The sequence below is a fragment of the Phoca vitulina genome, unplaced genomic scaffold, assembly GCF_004348235.1.
Source record: "Phoca vitulina isolate PV1807 unplaced genomic scaffold, GSC_HSeal_1.0 scaffold28, whole genome shotgun sequence".
NCBI classification, from domain to species: domain Eukaryota; kingdom Metazoa; phylum Chordata; class Mammalia; order Carnivora; family Phocidae; genus Phoca; species Phoca vitulina.
In genome coordinates this window covers 19,459,406-19,485,577 of record NW_022589731.1, presented here as the reverse complement: position 1 = coordinate 19,485,577, position 26,172 = coordinate 19,459,406, and the positions used below count along the sequence as shown (strand labels likewise).

The 26,172-nt window shown below is 47.9% G+C and overlaps 1 protein-coding gene across 1 annotated transcript in view; it reads left to right on the top strand.

Annotated features, from left to right (window-relative positions):
* LOC116643933 (inactive carboxypeptidase-like protein X2) overlaps positions 1-25,577 on the top strand; it is a 52,120-nt gene extending 26,543 nt beyond the window's left edge. Inside the window, exons 3-4 of the mRNA XM_032423014.1 lie at positions 6,940-7,049; positions 25,240-25,577. Coding sequence (XP_032278905.1) covers positions 6,940-7,049; positions 25,240-25,383 — 254 coding nt within the window. The 3' untranslated portion in view covers positions 25,384-25,577. The remainder of the gene's footprint in view (positions 1-6,939; positions 7,050-25,239) is intronic.
* The last annotated feature ends 595 nt before the right edge of the window (positions 25,578-26,172 follow it).

Below are 26,172 nucleotides of genomic sequence, written 5' to 3'. Positions count from 1 at the left end.
GGTCGTGGAGCCTGGTGGCCAGATGTGGTACAGCCTGCCATTTCTGGCTCCTTTTCTTTGTATGACTTTTTGGTCTTTGATAGCTCGGAGTGCAGCTGGAGGCAGGAATGGTCCCCGTGCCCCTCTGTAGGCCTCTGCAGGGTGGGGGACCTGAGGGGGACTTTAGTGCTATAGCAACATGGGGCACACGCCTCGCCCAGCTAGGTATGAGGCCTCCAGACTGTTCTGTATGTTTTTGGTTTCCTACCCACACCTTTCTCCTGAGCGGCTGAGTGCGCTTGGCAGTGGTTCCTTAATTGTCCTCTGTAGTTTTCTTTCCAATGCAGTATTGTTCCGCTTTGCGGGTGAAACCAAGGTGGAGGGGCAGCTCATTTTGCTCATTGTGGACCTTGACTAGACCTGCCAAAAGTCTTGAGGATGATGTTCCCAGGGTAGAAAGAAGAGGGGAAAAATGAAATATACTGAAATTCTTCAGAGTTAAGTATTTAATGTGGACATTGCTGTACTCTGTATTTTGAATTTACTTAAGAATCTCTAAATCAAAAACTTTTTTTTTTTTTTAAAGATTTTATTTATTTGACAGAGAGAGACACAGCGAGAGAGGGAACACAAGCAGGGGGAGCGGGAGAGGGAGAAGCAGGCTTCCCGCTGAGCAGGGAGCCCGATGCGGGGCTGGATCCCAGGACCCTGGGATCATGACCTGAGCCAAACGCAGACACTTTATGACTGAGCCACCCAGGTGCCCCAAATCAAAAGCTTTTTGTCCTGTCCTTCATTGTCCCGTCCTTCAGTATAGGAAAACCTTTCGTTTTTCTAAATGTGGAGATCCCTGTGTCAGACTTTCAGCGTAAACCATTAAGATAGGCCTAGGAACTTTTTGTCCAGAATAACATGGTTTTGACCTGGGATTTTTGCCTCGTCGATCCTTGCATCAAGGCATGTGGGATAGAGAGTTTGTGTTTAACTGCTTTATGTTTCAACATTTTATTAATTAAAAAAAAAGTTGTAGGGGCACTTGGGTGGCTCAGTCCCTGCTCGGCGGGGAGCCTGCTTCTCCCTCTCCCTCTGCCCCTGCTTGTGTTCCCTCTCTCGCTTGGTCTCTCTGTCAAATAAATAAATAAAATCTTAAAAAAAAAAAAAGTTGTAAATGTGATTCTGGGGAAGGCAGGGAACTTCCAGCTGGTGTAGCATGTAGTCTCGGCCGAGTGGCACCGTGCGCCCTGCGGGTGGGGATGCTGTAAATGTGTGTTGAGCTACGTTCCGCTGATGGTCATGGGAATCAGGCAAAGCCCATGTGAAACAGACACGTCGTGGCAGGAAGGGAGTGGATGAACCCCAAGGAAGGAGAACGTCCGGTGGGGGTGGGGCAGAGGGGAATTTCGTGGGTAAAGACAGCAATAGTGCTTTGTCTCCATGACCCCTCCTGGGGCTTCTGCCATCTGAGTGTGCAAATGATGCAATTTTGGAATATAGGTGAGGTTCAGTGGGGTGACGTCCGGAGCCGACGACCAAGAAAGAATTCTTGAGGTGTCTTTGGTGCGGAATGGTGATTTGTTAAAGCTCGGGAGCAGAACCCATGGGCAGAAAGAGCTGCTGCCCCAGGGTTGTGAGGGGTGGCTGATTATACACTCAGGAGTTGGGGAGGTGAGGAAAAAGGGGGTGTCCAAAAGGACTGTCATATGCTAAAGACTCTCAGGATACTGGAGGCCTGGTTATTGTCAAGCCAAGGCTGTTTCCCCCCTCTAATGAGGAACTAATATGAAGACAGTTGGGAGTTTCCTGGAGGAATGTTACATTCCTCCTATCACACGTCCTTGTCAGTGGGCTTTAGGTTTAGAAGAAATTCCATGTTATTTACATTTCCTTCTGCCTCAGCCTTCCTTAATTTTATGGAGGGGAGGGTGATGTTAGGGCTTCAGGAACTGAGTTATGGGTCTCTGGAAGTTAGGCTATTGATAAGAAAGCTTCTTCCTTGTAAATCACTAGGACATTGGTAAACTGAGGGAGACTCCTGTCCTGCAAGACTGTAATCTCTATCAGTTAACCATTTGTTTTTCCTTTAGGGCAGCCAGGGGTGCCTGAGGAATGTCACACGTACCACATGGCGGGGTGGGGGGGGAGCGTAGGGTACCAGCTTCTGCTTTGTCCTCAGCGAGCCTTCTGCTCCCTCATCACGGGGACAGCATGCTGAGGGGGAGGAGAAAGTCACTGCAGCCTTGGAGAGCTCCTGCTCGCTCCCAGCCTGGGCCCAGGGGCTGAGCTGCGTCCTTCTTCGGCAGTGGGCTGGGGAGGACGGTGGGGACACGTCAGTGATGATATTCGCATCCATAGCCGGCCGGGCTTCTGCTGCCAAGCAGGCCTCACATATGGAAGGTTGTGGAATGGTCCGGTCTCCAAAGACGCTCACGGGAGGGGTCCTGAGTTGAAACCTCACCTGCTGCTGTAGATGGCATCTGTCATTGCGTGGATGAAGCCGTGGCGCCGTGCCTGGGGACAGAAACCAGAGTGCAGAATGCAAAATCCAGAAGGGGAGGGGTGGAGAAGAGGGGGATGTGGGGTTGGGCGGTGAGGGCAGACAGCTGGAGAACCCATGGTTCCACGAGGTGCAGGGCGGTGCAGGGCGGTGCAGGGAGGGACTGGGCTGCAGGGCTGCGCAGGCAGCTCCAGACGCCCCTCCCATGTGCGCAGGTGGGAACCAGAGACTGGCATCCGCCCCCTGCTGACAGCACCTGACTTTGATGGGCAGACTGGCCTGCAGGGGGCAGGCCCTCCCTGGGACGAGCGGTGTGAAGCTGGGTGTGGCCTCTCGGGAGGGGTGGTGTGACCGGAAGTGCTGGCGGGGTCTGTCCCATCCTCTGGAGGCACACGGTTCGTGGTTTCTGCTGCTTGGGTGATGAGGGCTCTTGGGGCTCTACCCTGCACCTGTCCCGTGCCCCTGCCTCGGCCCCTCCTGGGAGCTTCCTGCTGTGTCCCCAGCGATCCCCATTCCTGCTTAAGTTAAGGTTGGTTTCTAACAACAACCAGAGATGCCTCACGACCTTCGTGTGTCGGCAACTTTGCCGTGGCCTTTCCCAGTGTGGGTCTGTCTCTAGTGTCTTTAGCAATGGCATGGACGACAGACAAGGCTTCAAACAAAACCAAATTCTCTGAAGATAGTGTCTTCTGATAAGGAAAAAAAAAAAATCCTTATTAGGATTCAGGGAAGCCGGCGTTTGCTTGCAGGCTGAGTGTGTGTGTGTTTATCTGGGCTCCTCACCAAAGACGTCATCAGCTGTGCTGTGGACCGAAGGAGTGGCTTCTCTGGCCTGTGCTGTCACATCATCTCAAGAGTGGGCAAGAGTGGACATTTGTTGGATGGGGGTGCTGGCTCGGTGGGACGCCACATTGGCTTCGTGTGCATGATGGTTGAGCCCCTCGGGAGGGCAGGCATCGAGCTTTTGGGTTGATATTAGATGTGCAGTCGACAAACACCCCACTTAGGGGCACTTTCTTTTTCACCCCTTGTGTATCCTGGTGAGAGGATGTGTGGAGCTTCCACTTATCAATATGAGTGGTTTTGGTGAATATGCAATTGTATTTCAGGTAGTTCCTTTTTTTAAAGATTTTATTAATTTATTTGAGAGAGAGAGAGAGAGAGCATGCACACACGAGAGCCAGCACAAGGCGGGGAGGGAAAAGGGTAGAGGGAGAGGGAGAAGCAGATTCCCTGCTGAGCAGGGAGGGGCTCCCCCCCCCCCCCCCCCGCGGGACTCCATCCCAGGACCCGGGGATCATGACCTGAGCCAAAGGCATATGCTTAACTGACTGAGCCACCCTGGCGCCCCCACATAGTTCCTTTTTGAATTATAATATTCATGTGCATATGAGATATTCTCTTTTTCTGGAAGAAATGCTTTGGGTAGCAATTATTCTTCCTTATTTAACTAGTAAATAATATGTGTGTGTGTGGTCCATCTGTCAGTTTGCCTATCTGACTATCTAAATGAGTAATAGAATGTGTTAGCTTGATGAAGTATCTGGAGTTCACCACTTGCTGTGTTTTCTGCTCAGAAGGAGGGACCAGGGGATGGGAACACGTTTGATACAGCTATGAAAGAATTTCATTGAAATGGCAGTGAATCCTTTTTGCATTTCTGATGCTTGCTTATGTGAGAATACCAGGCTTCTGAGCACCGTGACATGGGAGGGACAGACCAGTGCCCTGTTCCCTGTCAGGGTCTGAAACCAAGGCTGGAGTAGCTAGCAGAATCGAGATGCAGAGGCCATTCCCAGGACACAGGGAATCGTCCAGCAGAACCACTGACCAGCCAGTTTGGTGTCGGGGCCCAGGAGATATGGGTTGTTCCTGAGGATGCTGATGTGTCTGAAGCAGGGTGGGCTGGGGCTAGGTGACAAGGAGGAGGGGGGTGAGAACTGGGGACAGTGGGTAGCATCTCCAGCTGAGGGAGCCCCAAGCCTGGGGTCAGGGCCAGGGCTGAGTGGCAGGGTGAAGGACATTCTGGAATCTAACCTCCCAGAGAGTATAGGAAGTGAGCCTGACCCTCAGTCCTTGCCCTGAATCTGGACCAGGGCCTCAGGTGCCTACCAGTGACCACTGGGGTCTGAGAGGCCGGAGGGATATGGCTCAGAGAGGCGAGCAGCATGGAGAGGAGGTGCTGTCCATCCTGAGGCCACAGTGGGACCTCTTGGGGGCTCGGGCTCCTGCTCGCTCCCAGCCTGGGCCCAGGGGCTGAGCTGCGGAGGGGCAGGTGGGGCTGCTGCTGGGTCAGCATGAACAGGTTCCATGACTAGGCATGGCTGGTGGAGGCAGGCAGCATGGATTTCTGAGTAAGCGTGTAAGAAATGTCTTTGCTCAGTCATCAGATACTTGGTCAATTTCCAGTAGGCATGATGGAGAATTACTCTTTTAGCATTGGGACCAAGGAAATGCCACCCACGTGGGTCAGACCCCTGTGTCCTCCAGGCCTGGAAAGTGCCTAGGGCAGATCCTAGTGGGGGAGGGGTGTTAGGAGAACTAGAATACCCTCTGTGAGGTCAGCCTTGGGTGGTTAGGCATGCTTGCTGCCTGGATCCCCACTGGCCACACGCCCCGCTCTGGCTGCATGCCCTCCCCATTCATTCTGTGGTCCCCACTGGATCCACGCCCTCTGCCCCCGTTCACTGCCTGGTTCCTGCTCCCATGGCCCCCCCCCACTTGAGGCGTGGCCCCCCCTCTGGCAGAATCCAGCTGGAGCACCGTTGCTCACGGTGCCACCTGAAGCCTCCTGGGGTCTCCTGCTGCGTCATGTGGCAGTGGCACCATTACCCCCTCTTGGTACTCCTCACCACGCTGGGCACCAGGCCCCCCCCCCCCCCCCCCCCCCCCCCCCCGCACAGATGGCTGATGCATGTGTACCAACCCAGGCAGCCGCGTGGCAGACGTGGGCAGGGCCAGGGAAGCAGCGTGGCAGTGTTTGAAAGCCCAGAGCCGAGAATCTGGAGGCCAGGATCCAAGGTCCAGCTTTGTCGCTGGCAGGGATGCCTGGGAAGGCTCACCTCCAGTCTCAGGGCCTTGGCTTCCTCTTTGAGGACTTCCTCAGGGGAGGACTGGATGGTGTCTCGGGGCCTGGCGGGTCTGAGTGCCTCTGATGACAGCCCCCGGGGCCGACATTTTTCTTTTTCTTTCTTTCTTTTTCTTTCTTTCTTTTCTTTTTCTTTCTTTTCTTTCTTTCTCCCTCTCTTTCTCTCCCTCCCTTCCTTCCCTTTCTTTTCTTTCTTTCTTTTCTTGATTTTATTTATTTGAGTGAGTGAGACAAAGAGCACAAGTCGGGGGAAGGGCAGAGGGAGAAGCAGACTTGCCGCAGGGAGCCTGATGCGGGGCTCAATCCCAGGACCCCGAAATCATGACCTGAGCCGAAGGCAGACGCTCAACCAACTGAGCCACCCAGGCACCCCCGCCCCCCCCGCCCCGCCCTGGACCGACTTTCTTCCCCAGCGGCCCGCAGAACACCCAGCATGGCTCCTGTCTTGCCAGGCTCCCCCAGTATCCTGAGGCCAGAGGGCTTTTTTTCCCTGCAGGGGTTTGTCATGGATGGACAGATACCCCCACCTCTTCAGGTCCCCATCTCAGCAGTGAGCCGCATAGCTTTTTAAACGTGCCTCTTACAGGAGGGATTTCTCACACTTGTAGTAGAAATAGCTTTTGCTTCTCCTCCAGAGTTTGTGTTTTCTTTCACCAAGGTCAGATTTGAGGAGACAGATAGCATCGCTTGGAGACTTCTAGCTCCACGGCGGGCTGGGCAGTAAGAATAGCAGCTCGGGAGTCCCGAGGCCTGGGATCCGGCCCCAGAGCTGCTGTTAAAGCTCTTACCCACAGGGACGCTGGTCTGGACAGGGAGGCTTGCCAGGGGCCTGCCCATGTGCCAGCATCTTATTCCAGGGGCAGCTTGGACCAAACTGTGTTTGGTAGCTGTTCTCAGAACTACCAGTTTTGCTAAGAATGGGAAACAATAGATTTTTTTTTTCTACTTATATTGCCTTGCTCATTAGCATGCACAATACAAAGGCCAGAGTTGCTGAAGCAAAATCAACGAGTTCTGATTAATTTGCAGAGTTCAACCACGGGATTGCTCTGAAATTTCTAACCAATAGCACTCCCTGGCTGAGTCACACTGTGGAAGGATCCTTAATTGGAAACAGCCTCAGACAGTAGCATGGACAGCAACAGAGAGAAGGAATATCAGAGCACAAACAGCCAGAGAGGAAATGCCGACGAGAGGGGCAGTTGGCACACTGTTGACGTTTGAGTTGACCGCGTCTGTCTGGACATGCCTGGGGGGTGGGCTGCGCTGGGGGGTAGGGGTTCAGGGGCAAATTGGAAAGCGGGAGGGTAGATTTAGAAAACCAGAAACTTGCCTTTGAACATCTGTCTTTGTTTTTAACGAGCATTGTCCTTTCTAGGTTGCCCACCTCTTGGTCTGGAAACCTTAAAAATCACAGACTTCCAGCTTCATGCATCTACTTCCAAGCGCTACGGCCTCGGGGCACATCGAGGGAGACTCAACATCCAGGTACCAGCGACAGGAAGGATTTTGGTTGCGTTGCTAGTTGCTCAGGCAGGAGACGCAGCCCGTGGTTGGTTGAGCTTGGGTTGGATACCCTGTATGATGTTTCAAAAGCATTAGCCCCACCTCTCCCACCAGGAAGAGCGATGCCTCAGATCCTCGTCTTAGAGAGACAGCCCTGAGATGAGACTCAGGATACGTGTCTTCTGCAAAGGGCACTTAGTACAAAGGATGCTGCCGGTACCTGGAGCCGGGTCGGCCCACCTCCACCTCTTGAGCTCGTGCCCTTCGTGTGATCTGTCTGGACCGGGCAGGAGGAGGGCGCTGGACTCCAGGAGGCATTGGCAGCCAGTGGCTTTTGTTCCTCTTCCCCGCCCCAACCAGTGCTTCTCACCAACACACACATCTCTTCCAGACTGTTCTGTGGCTCCCCCCAGGTCCAACCCTTAGTGGCTCTCTTGGAGCCCAGCATCTTGTGTCTTGGCCTCCTCCTCTGAGGCTCAAGGGTCATGTGACCTTGGCCCTTACTACTGTCAGGGTCCTGCTCCAGGAAGGTGAGCTCCTCCTTGCACAATTTATATACCATGCGGTTCTTGACTTCTTGCCTTTTCTCAGGCAGGTCCCCTGCCTGCAACCCCTTGCCCTCCACCCTGCCAGGCAGCGTAAGTCCTGCAGCATCCATGATGATCAATTCCTCATGCTGCTCTAACAGCTTATCATAAATGCAGCCACGTAGGCCACACACACTTACTCTCTTCCAGTTCTGGAGGACAGAAGCCCCATTGGGCTAAATCAAGGTGTGGGCCGGGCCGTGTTCCTGCTGGAGCTGGAGGGGAGGGCCCATTTCTTCGCCTTTTCCAGCTTCTAGAGGTACCTGCATTCTTTCTAAGCCTCTGATCCTTCTTCTGCTTCCCTCTTCCACTTTTAAGGAGCTCACGATGACATTGGACCCTCGTGGATGCTCCAGGATCATCTCCCATCTCAAGCAACCTTAATTACATCTGCAAGCTTCATTTCCTTTTACCAGATAGCCCCGACTGTTCCCAGGTTCCAGGATTAGTGAGTTGGCATCTCTGTTGGGGAGGGGGCGTTATTCCACCAGCCCATGCACGAGGCCTTTTCCCTCCTGCTCCAGCTCCTACCATTCCATCCCAGTTCAGTGTTTGGTCATGGGCTGTCCTGTGTGCATCTCTAGTATCTTAGCTGTCTTTCCCCAGCTGCTCCATAACTCCGAGTGTGTTCCAAACCCCTTCTGCGCACGCGCCATCTCATCCAGCTCCTGGGTCCTTCATCCCTGAGACGTGGGGCCATCCAGGGTAGCAGCTTCTGAGCGACAGCGCCAACACCTCGTGCTCTCGGTGGTCTCTGTAAGCATGCTGCAGGCAGCCGCTGTGCGGGGGAACTGGACGAGGGCAGCCGAGGCCCCTGCCCAGGAGCTCACGGGCTCCAGGGTGTCTGAGCCGAGCTCCGACTCCCCACGTCCGCTCTGCCCTCCTCCCTCGACACTCAGCCGCACCCAGAGACTTTGAAGCCGCTCCACCGGCACCACTTTGCGGGCCGGGATTCCGGCAGAATGTTTCTAGAACTAACTTTCATGAAGTCCGAAGTTTGGTTTATATAAGTAGTATTGTTTTTTTTTTTTAAAGATTTTATTTATTCATTTATTTGAGAGAGAGAGAGAAAGAGAGCACATGAGAGGGGGGAGGGTCAGAGGGAGAAGCAGACTCCCTGCCGAGGAGGGAGCCCGATGCGGGACTCCATCCAGGGACTCCAGGATCATGACCTGAGCCGAAGGCAGTCGCTTAACCAACTGAGCCACCCAGGCGCCCTTGTTTTTTTTTTTTTTTAAAGATTTTATTTATTTGACAGAGAGAGACACAGCGAGAGAGGGAACACAAGCAGGGGGAGTGGGAGAAGGAGAAGCAGGCTTCCCGCCGAGCAGGGAGCCCGATGTGGGGCTCGATCCCAGGACACTAGGATCATGACCTGAGCCGAAGGCAGACACTTAACGACTGAGCCACCCAGGCACCCCAAGTAGTATTGTTTTTTAATAACAGCTGATAAGAAACATTTGGATGTGTGCAACTGGACATTTTGTTTTTCAAGAGGATGAAGTCTCCAAGTTTCACCAGCGTGACCAGTAATAATGGGAGGGCTTGCAGCTCCGTGAACAGGGTCCAGGCTTCCATGGAAGTAAACTCGGGGCTAGCAGGGCTGGATCCCAATGGGTGTGGGCCTGTTTTGTGTAGCAGTGAGAGGAGCTGTCAGCTAAGGTCTTGAATGCTCTCTCGATAAATGAAGTTATCCTTTATTAAAGAGGAAGTGTTCACATTTATCCATGCTTTCAGTCAAAAACTGGAAGGCCCCGTTAGTCCTGAATTTGTTGGTGGGGTAGGGGGAGGAGTTGTGTTGTTCCAGTTGGAATTCTACTCCTAGAGTGGGCGGGTGGAGCATGGGCGGCGGGGGGGGGGTCATAGTGCAGGGTCCTAGGCATGTGGAGTTCAGACCTTGGCCTTGACTTGACACTTCTAGATTTTGGGACCTTGGAACTGTTATCTTACGGCTCCAAGCCTTTGCTGCCTCACCAGAGAAGAGGGAGTCCCGAGAACTTACGGGATTTGTTGAGCAGTGAAATTAGGTGATTTATAATTTTTTTTTTTTTTTTTTTTTTTAAGATTTTATTTATTTATTTGAGAGAGAGAGAATGAGAGAGAGCATATGAGAGGGGTTAGGGTCAGAGGGAGAAGCAGACTCCCTGTCGAGCAGGGAGCCCGATGCGGGACTCGATCCAGGGACTCCAGGATCATGACCTGAGCCGAAGGCAGTCGCTTAACCAACTGAGCCACCCAGGCGCCCCGGTTTATAATTTTAAAACATTTACTGGATCATTTTTCACTTCTGCTCATAGCTTCTGGTAGCTTCCAGGTTCTCTTGGAAACTCCCAGCGGGCCTTGTGTGATTTGCCCCTTTTAATTCTTGTGGGGTGTTGTCCCTCCCTGAATGCTGTTTCCTTGGGTGTTATCTGCCCCTGCTTGAGCAGAAGCCCCAGGTTAGAAGGGGCTTGGTCTTTCCTCTCCCTTCCTCCCAGCCCAGAATGTCGCCCGGCACACAGGACATGCACAGAGGGGGTCATGTGAAGACCTGGCTGAAGGGGAGATGGAGGGCGTTCCCTGCCCTGCCTTTACTGGGCCCCACAGGAGGGCCCTGTGGTGGACGGTCATCCAGCCAGGAGGCAGCTGGCCAGGCTGTCCTTAGGTCCTCGTCATCCTTCCTGGCTACTTCATCCTTCACCCAAGGGAGGCATAGCCCAGGGAGAAGGTAGGCACCCTGGGCTAGAAGTGTGGACAGACCCACCGTCCTGACTTGAGGCAAGGGGGAGTAGGAGAGTCGTTGAAAACCTCTTCAGTGCTGTTTGTCCTTATGGGGATTTAGTTTTTTTTTCTTCAGTGATATATCATTTCCTAAATGCTCTCCGAACAAAATCTCTGCACCTGCTCTTACAATGTGAAGTAGCTGCTTTAACAGGCCAGCCGCCTCCCCCCAGCCCTTGGGTGCCTCCACCCCCGTGGGTGAGGTGGTGTTAACCACAGAGGGTGGAGTGTTGCCCACAGCCGTGTGAGGGCCTTCAGCACAGCCCCCACGGGGAAGTAATGACTGGGTTGGGGCCCCTATTGTGGTTCTTACCTTCTAGAATCGGTGCCCCATGAAGCCTGATTTCCCCGCCACAGGTGCTCTAAAATACATCTTCCCACACATACCGTTTGAAATGCGGTTTAAAAATATCATCGGTCTCACTGAGGAGTATTTTGTAGGTGTGTCAAGCTAATGGGATTTGATGCGCGAGAAACACCACGGTGTCAGAATTAGAAACTGTTCAACTGCCGTCGTTCAAGATGTGAGCGGGGCGGCCCAGCCCTGTGCCTGCCCAGCCCCCGCAGGCTCGGCCGCGGTCCACCCGGGGTGGGTGATGATTCGACCGCGTACACCTCTCGTTTCTGACCGTGATCTCACCCCCATTGGCTCACCTGTCACCCTCACCAAATGATCTTGCAGATGGTGGGAACCTTGCTTTTCTGGGTGTTCCCACACTTGTTACCGCCGCGTCTGCCCACACGTGTGTGCTTATTAGACGTGTCTGCACAGACGCGGCGATGCTGGGGGGACTGGGGGGACTGGGGAGACTGGGGGTACCGCGAACGCCTCGTGAAGGGGGCGGGGCCAGCTGGCACGCTGTGGTTCTGCTGTTGTAGATTCGCTTGGCCAGACCAGCACTGACGTCGTTTTGACCCAGAAGTAGCCCTGGTTCGTGTGCCCTCGTTGCCAGTACGTGAATGATTCGTGGGACCCGGTCCCAGCCCCTGACCCCAGAGTGCAGCAACATGGCTGAGCGCAGAGCCTCGTGCACGCGGTGCTCATCGCTTCGTGTTCCTCTGGCGCACGGGGGTCGTGTGCTCTCTTTCCGGGTGCTTGTAGCTTAGTTCCTTTGCCCCCTCGCCCTTGTCCTCGCAGCCTAGCTGCTTCCTCTCCTCCTTCTCCCGCCTTCAAGCACGCGGCCTTCACTTATAGCTCCTTTTTTTTTTTTTTTTTTTTTAAAGTCCAGTCCTATCACTGTGGCTGTATTTAATTTTTAGTCTTCTGATTACATAGATTTTGAGTAGTCTGGCTAGAACTCTTGTTTTTCCTGTGACCTCAGTTTTCAGAGTGCACACGTTGCAGACGGAGCTTCTACTGAATTGCATTTGCCACATTATAGTAGAAACGCTTTTCTTTGTCTTTGTCCTCTTGAGCCGCTATGACAATATCCTATGTCCAAGGGCTTGTAAGCTACACAAACTTCTTTCTCACGGTTCTGAAGGCTGGGAAGTCTGAGGTCAAGATGCCAGCAGACCCGGTATCTGGGGAGGGCCGGCTTCTCGGTTCACAGATGGCCACCTCCTTCATCTTCTTCTGTGTCCTCAGGTGGTGGAAGGAACTAGGGGCTCTGGAGCCCTCTTTTATAAGGGCTCTAATCCCACTCACAAAGGGTCCACCCTCATGTCCTAGTCACTTCCCTGAGACCCTGCCTCCTAACACCATCACCTTAGGGGTTGGTTTCAAAATACAAACTGTGAGGGGACACACACACCGTCAGTCTCTGGCACTCTTCTTTCCTCATTTTAAGCAGAAGACTTTGGAAGAATAAAAGCACTTTATAACTCCACTTATAACCTCTTTTTTTTTGCAAGTGGAATTTTACTGATGTTGATTTAATAATAAAAGCTTAGAGAAGAAACCCAAGTTCACATTTTTTATTGAGGGAAGACAGATCTTCCAAGAATTCAAGGAAGAGATCCAGTTCAGCAGGATGGCATAGGCTTGTCCTCTCACCTTTGATTATCCTTCCAGCCTGCCCATGATCCTCTAACACCAACCCACTTGGGAGCCCGTGGTCTCATTTAGAAACAACCATGGACTTCTTCTGCTCCAGGAGCAGTCACAGGCAGAGTAGAAATGAGCATTTTAAGTCTCAAAGAGAAGGTTTCGGCAATGAGCTCTAAAGTCACTCTTGGATCATCATTTGCCTCTAGTCGATCTGAGGAGGTGGCTCTGTACCCAGGTAGGTCATTTAATGGCAGCTCATCTCCTGTCCTGTCCTTGCAGAATCTTCTGAAGACCCCAAGAGATGTTCCATGGCTCATAAACTAAGCAAGGTGGAGTCCAAGTCCACTCCCTGAGTGATTTATCCCCCCAACTGTTGTTACGTCAGATGCTTTCATCGCTGCAAATCCTTGAGCAAATTAGAGCATCCCTTGCCACTTCAGAGGGCTGGGTTTCGATTTCATTCTTAAGACTCTAAAGCTATGGTAAGTAGGAGCCTGACATGGATCAGAAGAGCGTGGCTGGAACTCAGGATACCACCACGATTCTTGCCTAGAGCTGGGAATGCAAGACAGTCTGTACTCAGATCAGCGTTTTGAAGAAAGAGTTGACATTTTGAGGTCACAAGAAAAAACTTGGCGCCCTACATGAACACCTCCAGATGTCTCAGTGGCGCCTGCTCACGGTCACGTGGCATTCTGTGGCCCATGTCTTGTCTCACTGGAGTTTGACCCCTGAGAGAAGTTCACCTCTGGTACCTCTCTCGTGAGGAAATGTCTGGTTATAATGAGAGCATCTGTCCGAGCCATTACTCAGTACCACTGAAACCAACCACAGCTCCTCTTTTTTTTTTTTTTTTTAAAGATTTTATTTAATTATTTGAGAGAGAGAGAATGAGAGACAGAGCACATGAGAGGGAGGAGGGTCAGAGGGAGAAGCAGACTCCCTGCTGAGCAGGGAGCCCGATGCAGGACTCAGTCCTGGGACTCCAGGATCATGACCTGAGCCGAAGGCAGTCGCTTAACCAACTGAGCCACCCAGGCGCCCTACAGCTCCTCTTATTAGTCATTCTCTTAAAGGAATTCTCTGGAGCACCTGGATGCTGATATTAGGATCCGGTTCCAACATTCTCATAATCTTTGTACCTGAAATGAGGTGTAAGCCTTGAAGACGGCCGACGCCTGTGGCTTCGGATGCACCCCCATGGGAAGGCCTGAAGTCGGTTATAGAGCAGTCGAACCAGGTTTCATCCTGGTGTCCAAGCTGATGTGCGTGGACACATCTCATCATCTGTCTCCCTGTCTCCTTTGGCCTTGAGACACCTGGTGCCCCACTTTGCCCAAATGTGGGGGCCACTTGGGGTAGCACTGTTTTCTCAGATGTCACCCTGTGTCTGCCCCACTCGTGCTTATCAATGGAATCATCTGCACCCAGAGTCCTCTGACCCCCCCAGCCTGTCTGTCCCATCAGATCGTCCCGCTTCTCTGGGTGCTCAGCCTCCAGTCTGATTCTGGCTGCACCAAACCCATCTGAAACTCTGCAGGTCCTAGTGGGGGCTGTAAATACGCTAGGTGCTGCAGAGGCAGAAGTAATCACAGTGGGGATGGCTTCCAAACCAAGGAATGTCCTGCTTGCTCCGATAAAGGGATTTGTGCTCTATCTGGCTTTAAGAAGCAGTCTGGGAGACAGTGTTTGGAGGCCAAAATGCTGGAATTTTGGATGTTTAGATTTTTATGTGAATAACAGGACCAAATATTCTAAATCATAAGTCTCTTGGAAAATTGAAAAGGAGAATTTACCAGAATGATGATAATGCACTGTTCTTATTCTCCAGAAGCTTAGGTCATAAACAACCGAGAAGGGCAAAGAGTAGAAGAACAGGGAAACAAAAGGAAGGGGCCCTTTGGGGCTCCCCAGTCTGTGAACCACAGATTATTAAGAAACCACAGGCCTTTTGGTTCAGATGCGGATTCTGTTACTTGCTATGTGAATTTTCTTGACTATTTTATTAAATCTCATTAAATTGATATTTCATCTTCAGTATACTCGGAGGAAAACTCTGTTTTGGAGATAAGGAAATTGAAAAGGAGAAGAGAAAGGAGATCAGAGCAGACACTTTGATTGACTGGGGGATCGGTCGATTGATTGATTTCATTAACACAAACCTACCTCCACTCCTGGGGAAACCGTGAGGGGCAAGAACAGAAATAGTGCTGATATTTTAGCAAATATTTAGGGAGGACCTGCCAAGTGGTGGGCTCTGTCTAGGTGCTCGGGATACTTCAGACCCAACGGACACAGATCCTTGCCATCTGAAAGCTTCCATTCTAGTGGGGGAGGCACATAAAGCAGGGAATGTAATAAAATAGAGCTTTTCTAGTGTGTCAGAAGGTGGTGAGTGTTATGGAGAGAAAACACAACAGACTTAGAGCTGGCAGCGGGGGTCAGGAGGGCTGGCTCTGGGGAGGGGACAGGCTGTTGTTAAAGGTAAGCAAGGGTGGCTTCATTGAGGAGGTGGTCCTGGGGCTGAGTCGGCTTGAAGGAGATCATCAGGGAGTCAGGCAGGTGTAGGAGGAGCACTCCAGGCAGTGGGAATGGCTTGAGCAAAGGTCCTGTGGTGACCACATGCGTGGCGCTACCACGGAGCAGCAGAAGGCTGGTGTAGCTGGAGCAGAGTGGCCCGGGCGTCCCGTGGTGTCCCTGGGCTTATAGCTGCATCACTCGCATCTCTGTCTCTAGGGTCACATGGCAGTCCCCCATGTGCCCCTGCATCATCTTCCCTCTGTGTGTGTCTGTCTCTGTGTCCAGATTTCCCCTTCTTGCAAGGACACCCGTCATCAGATTTAGGGCCCACCCTACTCCAGTCTGACCTCATCTTCACTGAGCTAATTTCATCTGCCATGCATGACCCCTTTCCCAAATAAGGTCACACTCTGAAGTTGCAGGGGTTAGGACTCATATTTATCTTTTTGGAGGACATAATTGAACCCATAACATTGTGATTCTCTATGCTCAGTAAACCTGCCTCAGACTGCAGATCACCGAGACTTCCCTGTGGGTGGGTACTTGAGCTAACACTTGAAGCAGGACGAGAAGTGAAGAGGTTATCAGACAAAGGATTGGTGGAGACGGAAGAATTCCAGGTCAAAAGGAATGTTATGTACAAAGGCCCTGTGGTTGTAGGGAACAAGACAAGATGTTCTCAATCATTATTCATCAAGGAAATACAAAATACACAATGAGATATGGCACATATCCTTTAAGGAAAATGGACAGTATGAAGTGTAGGCAAAGAAGTGGGACAATAGAAACTTTTATACAGTGCTGAAAATGTAAAATAGCACAGGTTTGGAAATGTTTTTGGAGTATCTGCTAAAGCTCAACATTCTCATACCTGTTCATCTAACAAATTTACTCTTATGCCTAAAAGAAATGCATTCATATGTGCATGATAAGGCAGGGACAGGTAGGTTTATGGCACCATTATTCATGACAGCCCAAAATGGTAACAAGACACATGCCCATCAACATACAATGAATAAGTCACTCTATATGCGTACGATGGAATACTATACACCAGCGAAAAAGAGTAAGTTATTGCTACCTGCGATAATATGGATTGATCTCACAGATACAACATTGAGCAAAAGAAGCCAGACACAAGAGAGTAGTTATGGTAAGTTTCGTTTACGTAAAATTTAAAAACAGAAAAACCAGCCTGGGGAAATGGAAGTCGGAGTAGAGGTTATCTTTGGGGGGCAGGGGAAATGGAAGTCGGAGTAGAGGTTATCTTTGGGGGGCAGGTGATACTGGGAGGTGGCCAGAGGGAGGCTGTAGCAAGCTGGTCATGTTCTACATCTTGATGTGGGTGTGGACATATGGGTGAGTGTGCAGTAAAATTTATTGAACTTAGGACTTGTGTACTTTTTTGTATATATTTTACTTCTAAAGAATTTTATTTCAACTTTTATTGAAACTTAACAATAAAATCATGTATCTGTTCTCCAGCTTTACCATCATATTTCAGAATTACCTTTTCTTTGGTTCTTAATAAATTTAATTCCAGTACAGCATACCTCAGAGATGTTTTGGGTTTGGTTCTAGGCCACCTCAATAAAGTGAATATTGCCATAAAGTGAGTCAAATGAATTTTTTGGCTTCCCACCACAAACTAAAAAAACACAGTATCTGTGAAGTGTGATAAAGTGAAGCACAATGAAACCCAAAGTATGGCTGGGCAGGACTACTATTTAGTTACTAAAATGATTTTAATATTTTTACATAATGTAAACATCAGATTCTTTAAGGGAGTAATTTTTAAAAAATTTTTAATTAAGGTGTAATTGACATACAACATTATATTACTTTCAGGTGTTCAATACAATGATACAGTGTTTGTATATATTGTTGATATTTGTATATATTGTGAAATAATCACCATAGTAAGTCTGGTTAATATCCATCCTTATACATAGAAACATTTTTTTTAATTCAATGAAAACTTTATTAAAAAGCTGGTAAATCATAGAAAGGTGTATTTGATTTAAACTTTGAAGGGAATGTTAAGAATATGATGAATGAAATTAGGTGATGAAGGAGAAGAAGAGGACATAGCAGCAGGTAGAAATGAATTCCTCACTGCCTATAGTAGGGAGTCAACAGGGACTTTCTAAGAAAATATAGAATTAAGCATATTGCACAAAGGTATGTTATGTGAGTTATGTAGTTATTAAATTAATCACTGAAACAAAGACATACCTTTAAATTTGTAGAGGAGGGCGCCTGGATGGCTCAGTTGGTTAAGCTACTGCCTTCGGTTCAGGTCATGATCCTGGAGTCCCGGGATCGAGTCCCACATCGGACTCCCTGCTCAGTGGGGAGTCTGCTTCTCCCTCTGACCCTACCCCCTCTTGTGCACTCTCTCTCACTCTATCTCAAATAAATAAATAAAATCTTAAAAAAAAAAATTTGTAGAGGATAAGAAATGAAACTGATGAACATAGGGGGAAAAAAAGGAGGCAAACCAGGAAACAGACTCTTAACTAGAGAGAACAAATTGAGGGTTGCTGGAGGGGAGGTGGGTGGGGGATGGATGAAATGGGCGATGGGGATTAAGGAGGGCACTTGTGATAAGCACCGGGGGATGCAGGGAAGAGTTGAATCACTAAATTCTACACCTGCTACAAATATCACACTCTATGTTAACTAACTGGAATTTAAGAACTTGAAACAACAACCACAGAAAAACCAAAAACAAACAACCCCCAAAAAGAGTACATAAAGAGTAAAAATCACTTATAGTTCCAAAAATAAATAAAATATTTCAGAGGAGGCGTGGACTTAAAAGCCAGAAAATAGCTCAGTACTCAAAGATGAAGCACAACAAAAGAAGCAGGAAAAATACAATATCTGAGAGAAGTTGATGACTCATATGACGACAAAGAACATTTGCCAATGGGCTAAGTTGAGCACTCACTTGTTAGTAGAAGAAAACTTAGGTGTTATCATAAAGCGAATTCAACCACATGTCTCAGCAGATACAAACCTGAAACGAAGTGAGTTTTTCTTAAACAACAAGTGGTTTATAGTATATTTAATAGATTTTACTTGAAAGTGTTTGAAATTTCAAGCTCTAGGTATTTATTGACCAGTGCAAGGAACTATTTAAGACTTTGATTTTGGGTTTTAACAATCACTTCAAAAACAATGAATATTTCTTTTCAACCAGCTCTACTGGTGATTGAGGTCTGAACTGGGACAAGATGCTCTGCTGATTTGCAGAAGGATTAGCTGATTTGTACCTGGGCAGTTCTATGGGTTTATCAAAGGTCTATCACAGAGGTTTACCGGAGATATACTGGCAAAATGATGGCCCTTATATGGGAGATTAACTCTATTAATCATATGTCACATCTAATATTTTTAGCTAAGGCCACCCCCTGTCCAGTGGCGGTACCTTGTTGGTAACATGTAAGGTTTCAGTGAGTACTTCTAAGATTTTCTCAAAGATATTTTAAAATAACCGTCACATTATTCTGTTTTTGTCCAGATAGTCCTGGGCTGTGTCTGCCCAGTGGCAGCTCTAAGTAAGTTATCCTGGAATTGCTAAATAGTTATATTCAGTTGGATATAACTTTTTAATTCATTCCAGATGCTTCTGTAGAGAGGCAGCCCATGATTATGAATTACAGTGCAGATCAGTGACTTTATAACAGCATAGTAATTTTGAGATTCATTTTTTTCTATATATACCGTAAGGCAGGGCACTTTTCACGATGTCTAGCATGTAGTAGGAGCTCTGTAGACACCTGGAAAATGGAAGAGTAAACAAATCAGGCTTTATGTCATTGCCTTTCCCTTGGCTTTTTAAAATTAGAATTTATATTAATCAGTTTTGTAAGCAAGTAGTTTGAGAATCAGAGTGTTGAAGGATGATTAAAAAAAAAACCAAGAGAATGGTGGTTGCCAGGGGCTGGGGGAGGGGAGGTGGGGAGGTGTAGGACAAAGGGTACTGACTTTCAGTTGTAAGAGGAATAAGTTCAGAGGATCTAATGCATAGCGGGCGACTGTGGTTAATAATATGGTACTGTACACTTGAAAGTTGCTGAGAGCCCATCTTAAGCATTCGCAGCACATAAAAAGTTAACCCGGAGGTGATGGATATGTTAATTATCTTGATCTTGGTAATCATTCCACAATGTACATGTACATTGTACACTTTAAGTATAGCAGATATTTATGCCTGATATATTTATGTAATATATTAAATATATAATTATATTTGTCAATTATTACTCAATAAAATTGGAAAAAATAAAAAACAAAGGTGCCTTGCCTGTGGACCCCCACACCCACCCACCCCCTGAAGCCATCACATGCTGTGAGTGAGGCAACTACTCCAAACTCCTTTTAATTGTTTCTTCGGGAATTTAAATATTTATTTCTATTTTTTTAGGTGAGTGGGGGTAGGGACAGAAGGAGAAGGAGAGAATCTTAAGCAGTCTCCACACCCAGCGTAGAGCCCAATGCGGGGCTCAATCTCATGACCCCGAGATCATGACCTGAGTTGGAACCAAGAATTGGGTGCTTAACCGACTGAGCCACCCAGGTGCCCCAAATACTTATTTCTAAATAGTATGCACATATTGATATGTATTGGTTTGCACATTTTTGACTTTTTATTCTGAATTCATATTATAGAGGATGAAAATTTCAGCTCATTTTTATGATCCCTTTACCTTAACCTCTAATCCTTCCAGTGAAATTGTATCTCAAATTTTGGGTAAATCTACATTAAAGGTTTTCATTATTAGGACTGTGTAAATAGTGCTTACAACTTGAGCCCAGAAATAGTGCAGTTTCGAGCCAAGGGAGATAGACTCTGTATCCTTTCTTTTTTTTTTTTTTTTTTTAAAGATTTTATTTATTTATTTGAGACAGAGAGAATGAGAGAGAGAGAGCACATGAGAGGGGAGAGGGTCAGAGGGAGAAGCAGGCTCCTTGCTGAGCAGGGAGCCCGATGCGGGACTCGATCCAGGGACTCCAGGATCATGACCTGAGCCGAAGGCAGTCGCTTAACCAACTGAGCCACCCAGGCGCCCTCTGTATCCTTTCTTGACACCTTTTTGTTTTCTTAGAGCTGCTTGTATTTTTAAAAAACATTTCCCGGGGCGCCTGGGTGGCTCAGTTGGTTAAGCGACTGCCTTCGGCTCAGGTCATGATCCTGGAGTCCCTGGATCGACTCCCGCATCGGGCTCCCTGCTCAGCAAGGAGCCTGCTTCTCCCTCTAACCCTCCCCCCGTCATGTACACTCTCTCTCTCTCTCTCATTCTCGCTTTCTCAAATAAATAAATCTTAAAAAAAAAAAGACCTAAAAAAAAAAAAAAAAGACCTAAAACAAACAAACAAACAAACAAAAACATTTCCCGTGCCCTGTAATAGGTCTGGGTCTGTAAAATACCCCTTAATACAATTTTCTATAAGGTCAAACCTGTTCAGTGATTTTTGGTCTCAGAGTTGTTTTTTCTGTTTCTGTAAGACATTCCTTCAGGAGCCCTTGACCTGCTGTGTTGCGAATGGCTTGCTTTCCAGATCTTTATACAGCTGCTCTCCTGGGACTATCTCCTCCCTCATTCGGGGAATTCTCTCCTATGTTGGCACCCTTGATTTCTGGATCTTGTATCTTCTTTTTGGTGTTCTGCCTCATTTTTGTGGAGCGCATTCGTCTTACAGCTTTATGGAATTGGGGCATGAGAAATTTTGGGGGGATCTGTGAATCCGAAAACGTATTTTACCATCGCAATGGACAGTTTGGCTGAGTGTAAAATTCATGGGTGAAAAGTCTTTTCCTTCAGAATTTTGAAGTCATTATCCCTCCATTCTTTGAGCTTCAGATGTTGCTACTAGGACTTCTGGTACCATGCGGATTCCTTTGGCTTGGTTGTATATATTTATTTTATTTTTTGTTTCCTCTCTGGAAGCTTCTAGAATCTTCTCTTCATGTGTGATGTTTTGAAGTTTTATAAAGATATGTTTGGGTGTGGGTCTTATTCATCATAGTGGATTCTTAGTGTTTTGGAGACTTAAACCTTACAGATCTGGGACATTATTTGCTTATAGTATTTTTTTTTTTTATAATTTCCTCCCCCGCTCTTCTTATTTTTCTTTGATTGCCCATTGTTACTGTAATTTTCACATTACAAGAGCTCCTTTTTCCTTTCTAAGAATATCCTTCTTTTGTTTTATGCAGGCAAGAGCTTCTTCAAGGGATAGTCATTATAATTTCTTTGAGATTTTCTTCTGTTCCCCATTACATTTTTAGTTTATTTAATTTCTGTTTGTTGGAAGCCTGGCTACCTTGTGTCCTGGAGCTGGGAGGAGGAGGCGAGCTAGGGTGTCTCACTCTTCAGTCTGCTGCTATCCACTGACTGAGTTCTCGGTTTTTATCCATCATATCACATCTGCCCTCCTGTGTCTGGAGCCCCCAAATCCAGAGCCTCTAGGATTGTTTGGTTTTTTAAAGAGAAAAATTTCAGGTCTTCTGTGGGGTAGGGAGATCTGTAGACAGAGCTCTGTGGGAATCTATTTTTTTTATACATGTTTTGAATCAGTTCCCTGTTTTCAGTGCTGCCTCGCCTTTCATGCTACCCAGGAGTCTAGTTTCAGGGCTTTTTAAAGCCCTGGGTGACTTGCTTCTCACTGGTGTTCCCCTTGTAAGCTTGCATCTCCTTCTCTTGCTGAGTCATTCGGGACTCCTCCATCTGATTTCTATCTTCATATATTGTAATTTGGAGATTATAAATGTCTTCTAGTTTTATCAGAGATCTGACAAAATTTTGTCAGATTGTATTTCTTTATCTTGTTTTCTTTGGGGGGAGTTTTTGAGACTAGAGTGCAGAGAAATAAACATTTACTCTATCATCTTGAAACAAAAATCTCTTTGTTTTAGAGAGAAAGAGATTGAGGGGGAGAAGCAGAGGGAGAGAGAGAATCTTAAGCAGGCTTCACACTCAGCCTGGGCTCGATCTCACCACCCTGAGATCACAACCCGAGCTGAAATCAAGAAAGAGTCAGACGCTTAACCAACTGAGCCACCCAGGTGCCTCAGAAAAATCCCATTTGATCTTAAGTGGCTAGTATCAGGTTTTCTCTTTGTTTTGGATTTAATAATTTCCACATTTATCTTAAGCAAAATTTAGTCTGTTAGATGCATTGGTGTTTTTTTTTTTAATTTGGTAAAGAAATGATGAGTATGACTTAATTGCCTAGAGAAAATTATATTAATTCTTAACTTATGGAGCTCTGTAGTGTACAAATTATCATTCCATCTTAGTGGTGTTTTCAAGACTAGCTTATACTCCAAGGAATCCCACTTTTTATTCCAACAACTTCTGATAGAAATTTCTCCAACATTTATGAAGTCTTTCCTGCATTTTTGAACAGAAAGGGATGAGTGTACCCTTCTCTTGGTCTCCCAGACGTCCTACTGACATCACGGATTGCTCTGTGCTGAAATTTGGTGACACCTCTGGGACTGGCCCCTCCTCTTTCGCTGAATCCTTCCAGGCGCTTGCTTTACAAATTCATAATTGATTTTGCAGAGGTGGCTGTCACTTCCCTGTTGAATCAGCTTCGGAAGGGGCCTTCCAATCCCCTGACACCTTACTGCATTTAATTGAAGGTCTAGTGTGCTCAGGAAGAGCTGAGATCGGCAGCAGAGGCAAAATACCCAGGCTGGCCCAAAACCAGGAGCCCAAAATTTAATTCCAAGTCGGAGTCAAGTAGGCTTCGGGGGAATAGCATGGGGATAACTCCTCCACATTCTGTGATTCTCTCGGGGTGACAATCCCAGGCTCTGTGGCAGCTCTGTTCTCGTCTTCTCAGCCCGCGGCCGGGTATTCTCAGTCTTGCCACAGCTGACACTTTGGAGACACTGCTTTGCGGTGCGGTGGTTATTGTCCTGGGCGTTGCAGAATGGTGAGCAGCATCCCTGGTCTCGGTCCATCCGTTGTCAGTAGCACATATGTGCCGGCTGGGACAGCCAAAAATGTCTGCGGACTTTGCCAACTATCCCCCAGGGGACAACATGGATTCCTACTGAGAACTTCAGACTAGGAGTCTCCTCTTTTTTCAGATTTTGTAACTCTGTTCTGGATATTTGAAGTTGTGGAAAATGTGGCAGCAAGTGCCCGGAATAGTATTGTAATTCCTTATAATTTTGTAGAATGTGGGATAATTCATAAAGCGCCCATATTTCCATAATTTGCCAAATAGTCATTGTTTTAAATATACTGATAACTAACATTTGTTAAGTGCTCGCTTTTTTTTGAGCCCACACAGGGTGCTGGGTCCTGTTGTAAACACTGTCAATACCCTAAGGGAGAAATGAGCGTTGCCCCCATTTTGGCAGATGGGGAAACTGAGGCACAGAGCATTTCAGCAAATTGCTTGAGTTTATACAGGGTGGAAGTGGCAGGACTGAGATTCACACCGAGGCAGGAGGACTTCAGAGCACAAGGTCTTAACCAGCACTTTGTGCAGTGGTTGATTTTAAGGTGCTGAGAACAAAACACCAGCCGCGCTTGTAGACTTTAGCCCGTCCATTCTGAGCACCAAGAGGGCAGGACTGCACACGTTTTCCACCTTTCCATTCCTCTTACCTGGGCCAGTACCTGGCAGATTGTAGAGGCACGGTGAAGGTTGATTTTAGTAAATGAAGTAAACACCAGTCTCATGGGTTGTTTACGCGAAAAGAGGAGCCCAACAAAAACTAAGTGTTACGGTTTCTCAAAGGAAGCTCAGTGGTGGTATTGTAAGTGCTGATGTGCTAAACAGGTGTCTGTCATTGGGAGGATCCCTGCCTTTGGTGAGGAGGTGCAGGGACCATGCCAGTAGCCTCCAGCCTGGGGCAGTGGTCTCCTTGTTGGCGGGCAGTTTTGGGAAATGAGAGCTTGGGTGTCAGAGGGTCACCCTCACTTTAACAAAACCCGTGAAAGCATGGGTGAGTACCGGTAAGACACACTTGCATAATTTAGCCTTTCCTTGACGGTTCTAGAAGGCAGAACCTTGTAGCACTCCCAGGTCCCGATCACAGACGCCCTGTATGCCATGAGACCCCAAGGGGCTGGTTAATTGAGAGCTTGAGTTTCTGGAGAATGTTGACTAATGGGTGTTTGCAGTCACCTTCACCCGAGATGGTAGTGCTTTCAGGAGACCGTGATATGTGAGTGTTCTGACATTTCCCTCAAAGCTCTTTCCAGATTGTTTCAGGAGGGGGTGGGAGTGCATGTGCTATGGTTTGGTCCTGATACAAGGCGGATGTTAGCTGGCGCAGAGATGGTAGGGCCCCACTCATGGAAGCCTTGGCCATGTTGTTCGTCCGCTGTAGCTGGACTGCGAGTTTCACATCACTGTTGCCCATTAGAAGTAAGGCTGCCCCAGAATTTGAGCTGCGAGGTGCTCAGAGGGAGGAAAGGTGGGCTGGCCTGTCTTTCAAATATCACTTAGACTTTTTTTCTGATTCTGTATTTGTGAAATAGCTATGGGAATAGCCATGGGTTCATGTAGAAAGGGTCTTAGTAAATTAGGAAGCTTCACTTAGTTCAAATATCCTTTTTTCCCCCTTTTATCTCATCCTTCCTTCCTTGGAATTCTTTCTTGAAATGGTGATAATACAGGAAAAATTCCAGAGCAGAAATGTCACATACCTTGTAAATTCAGATCAGAAGAATCTTTGGTAGGAATAGTAGCCCAAACTCAACACGTCAAGTGACTTAAATGCCAGTAAATAAATATTCAGTAGATAAACTTACCCTTCAACATTCAGCTCGGATAGCGCCTCTGTGCTGGTCTCTCCCAGACCAAGTAAGCCATTAGCCTTAAATGCTCCTGTAGCAGTTTGCTCCGGTTCCCGGAATAACACAGGCCCCATTGTGTTTCTAATTCATCTGTTTTCATGTCTTTCTTCCTGCCTGGATGGTGAGGTTCTGGGAGGGAAGGATTCACCTTTGTATCCCCAGCACCTGGCATGTGTAGGCTGGTACATAGGAGACGGTCTGTGCCTGCTGGATGCATGAGTAATAGGGGAGCTCATTAAATTTCATCTTCAACACTGGGCAAGAAGAGGACGTATCATATTGAAATATTTCCAACTTGTTAATAACAGGCCACTCCGTGTTATGATTTAGGAAAAGGAGTGTTCAGGACATAGTGATTTTTTTCTCTGTCCCGTGTTCATTTTCTTCTACCCCCCCCCCCCCCCCGAGCCCCCACAAGTCTCATGAAAATATTCATTGATTCTGGGTCTTTTTGAAGAACATCTCTCTCTCTTTCTTTCCAGGCAGGTATTAATGAAAATGACTTTTACGATGGGGCGTGGTGTGCAGGAAGGAATGACCTCCATCAGTGGATTGAAGTGGATGCTAGACGTCTGACCAAATTCACTGGTGTCATCACTCAAGGAAGGAACTCACTTTGGCTGTAAGTGTGGGTAGACCTGTGCTTTTCTAGACTCCATGCCTTGGGTCTAATGTTATAGGGTTTGAACAGAGACAGGGAAGATGCAGAGAAGTATCTGGTGATAAGCAACAGAAGTGAAGAAAATTGGAATGTGGACAGGATGCTGGGCTTGCTGTAGACACAAGCATCTCTTGAAATGATGTTATCCCCTGTACAAGAAGAGAGAGAAGGACCCACCTGGCAGGTTGGGCTGAGTAGACAAAGGTGTTGTAAAAACAATGCAGCTTAGGCAGGTGGCTGCCATCTTGGATCTGTGATGAGTTACTGGTACCCTGACTGGTAGACTGAACACAGCCCAAGGTGGGAACTCTGACACTGAGCAATAGGTAACAGGTCCAAGCCACTGTTCTGGAGTAGATGGTATGAATCCTTTAGAATCTGAGGACTGGAAGCCCAGGGAGGTTCCCAAATAAAGGACTATAGAGAAGTAGTAGAAATGAAGGGTGAGCCAATATGAGGCCTGAGAACGAGATGGAGCCCATTTCTCAGAATTGACCTTGGGCCCGGGGTTGGGTCAATAACAAGATGAAACTGATAGTAATCCTAAGAGAGGTAGGCTCTCCCTCCCATGGTACAGGCACACAGTGGAATATTACATATTACTCAGCCTTAAAAGGGGAGGACATTCTGACATGTGCTATACCATGGATGAGCCTTGAGGACATTATGCTAAGTGGAATAAACCAGTCACAAAAGGACAAACATTGTGTGATTCCACTTAGTGAGACCCCTTGGTGGCCACCAGGGCCTGGAG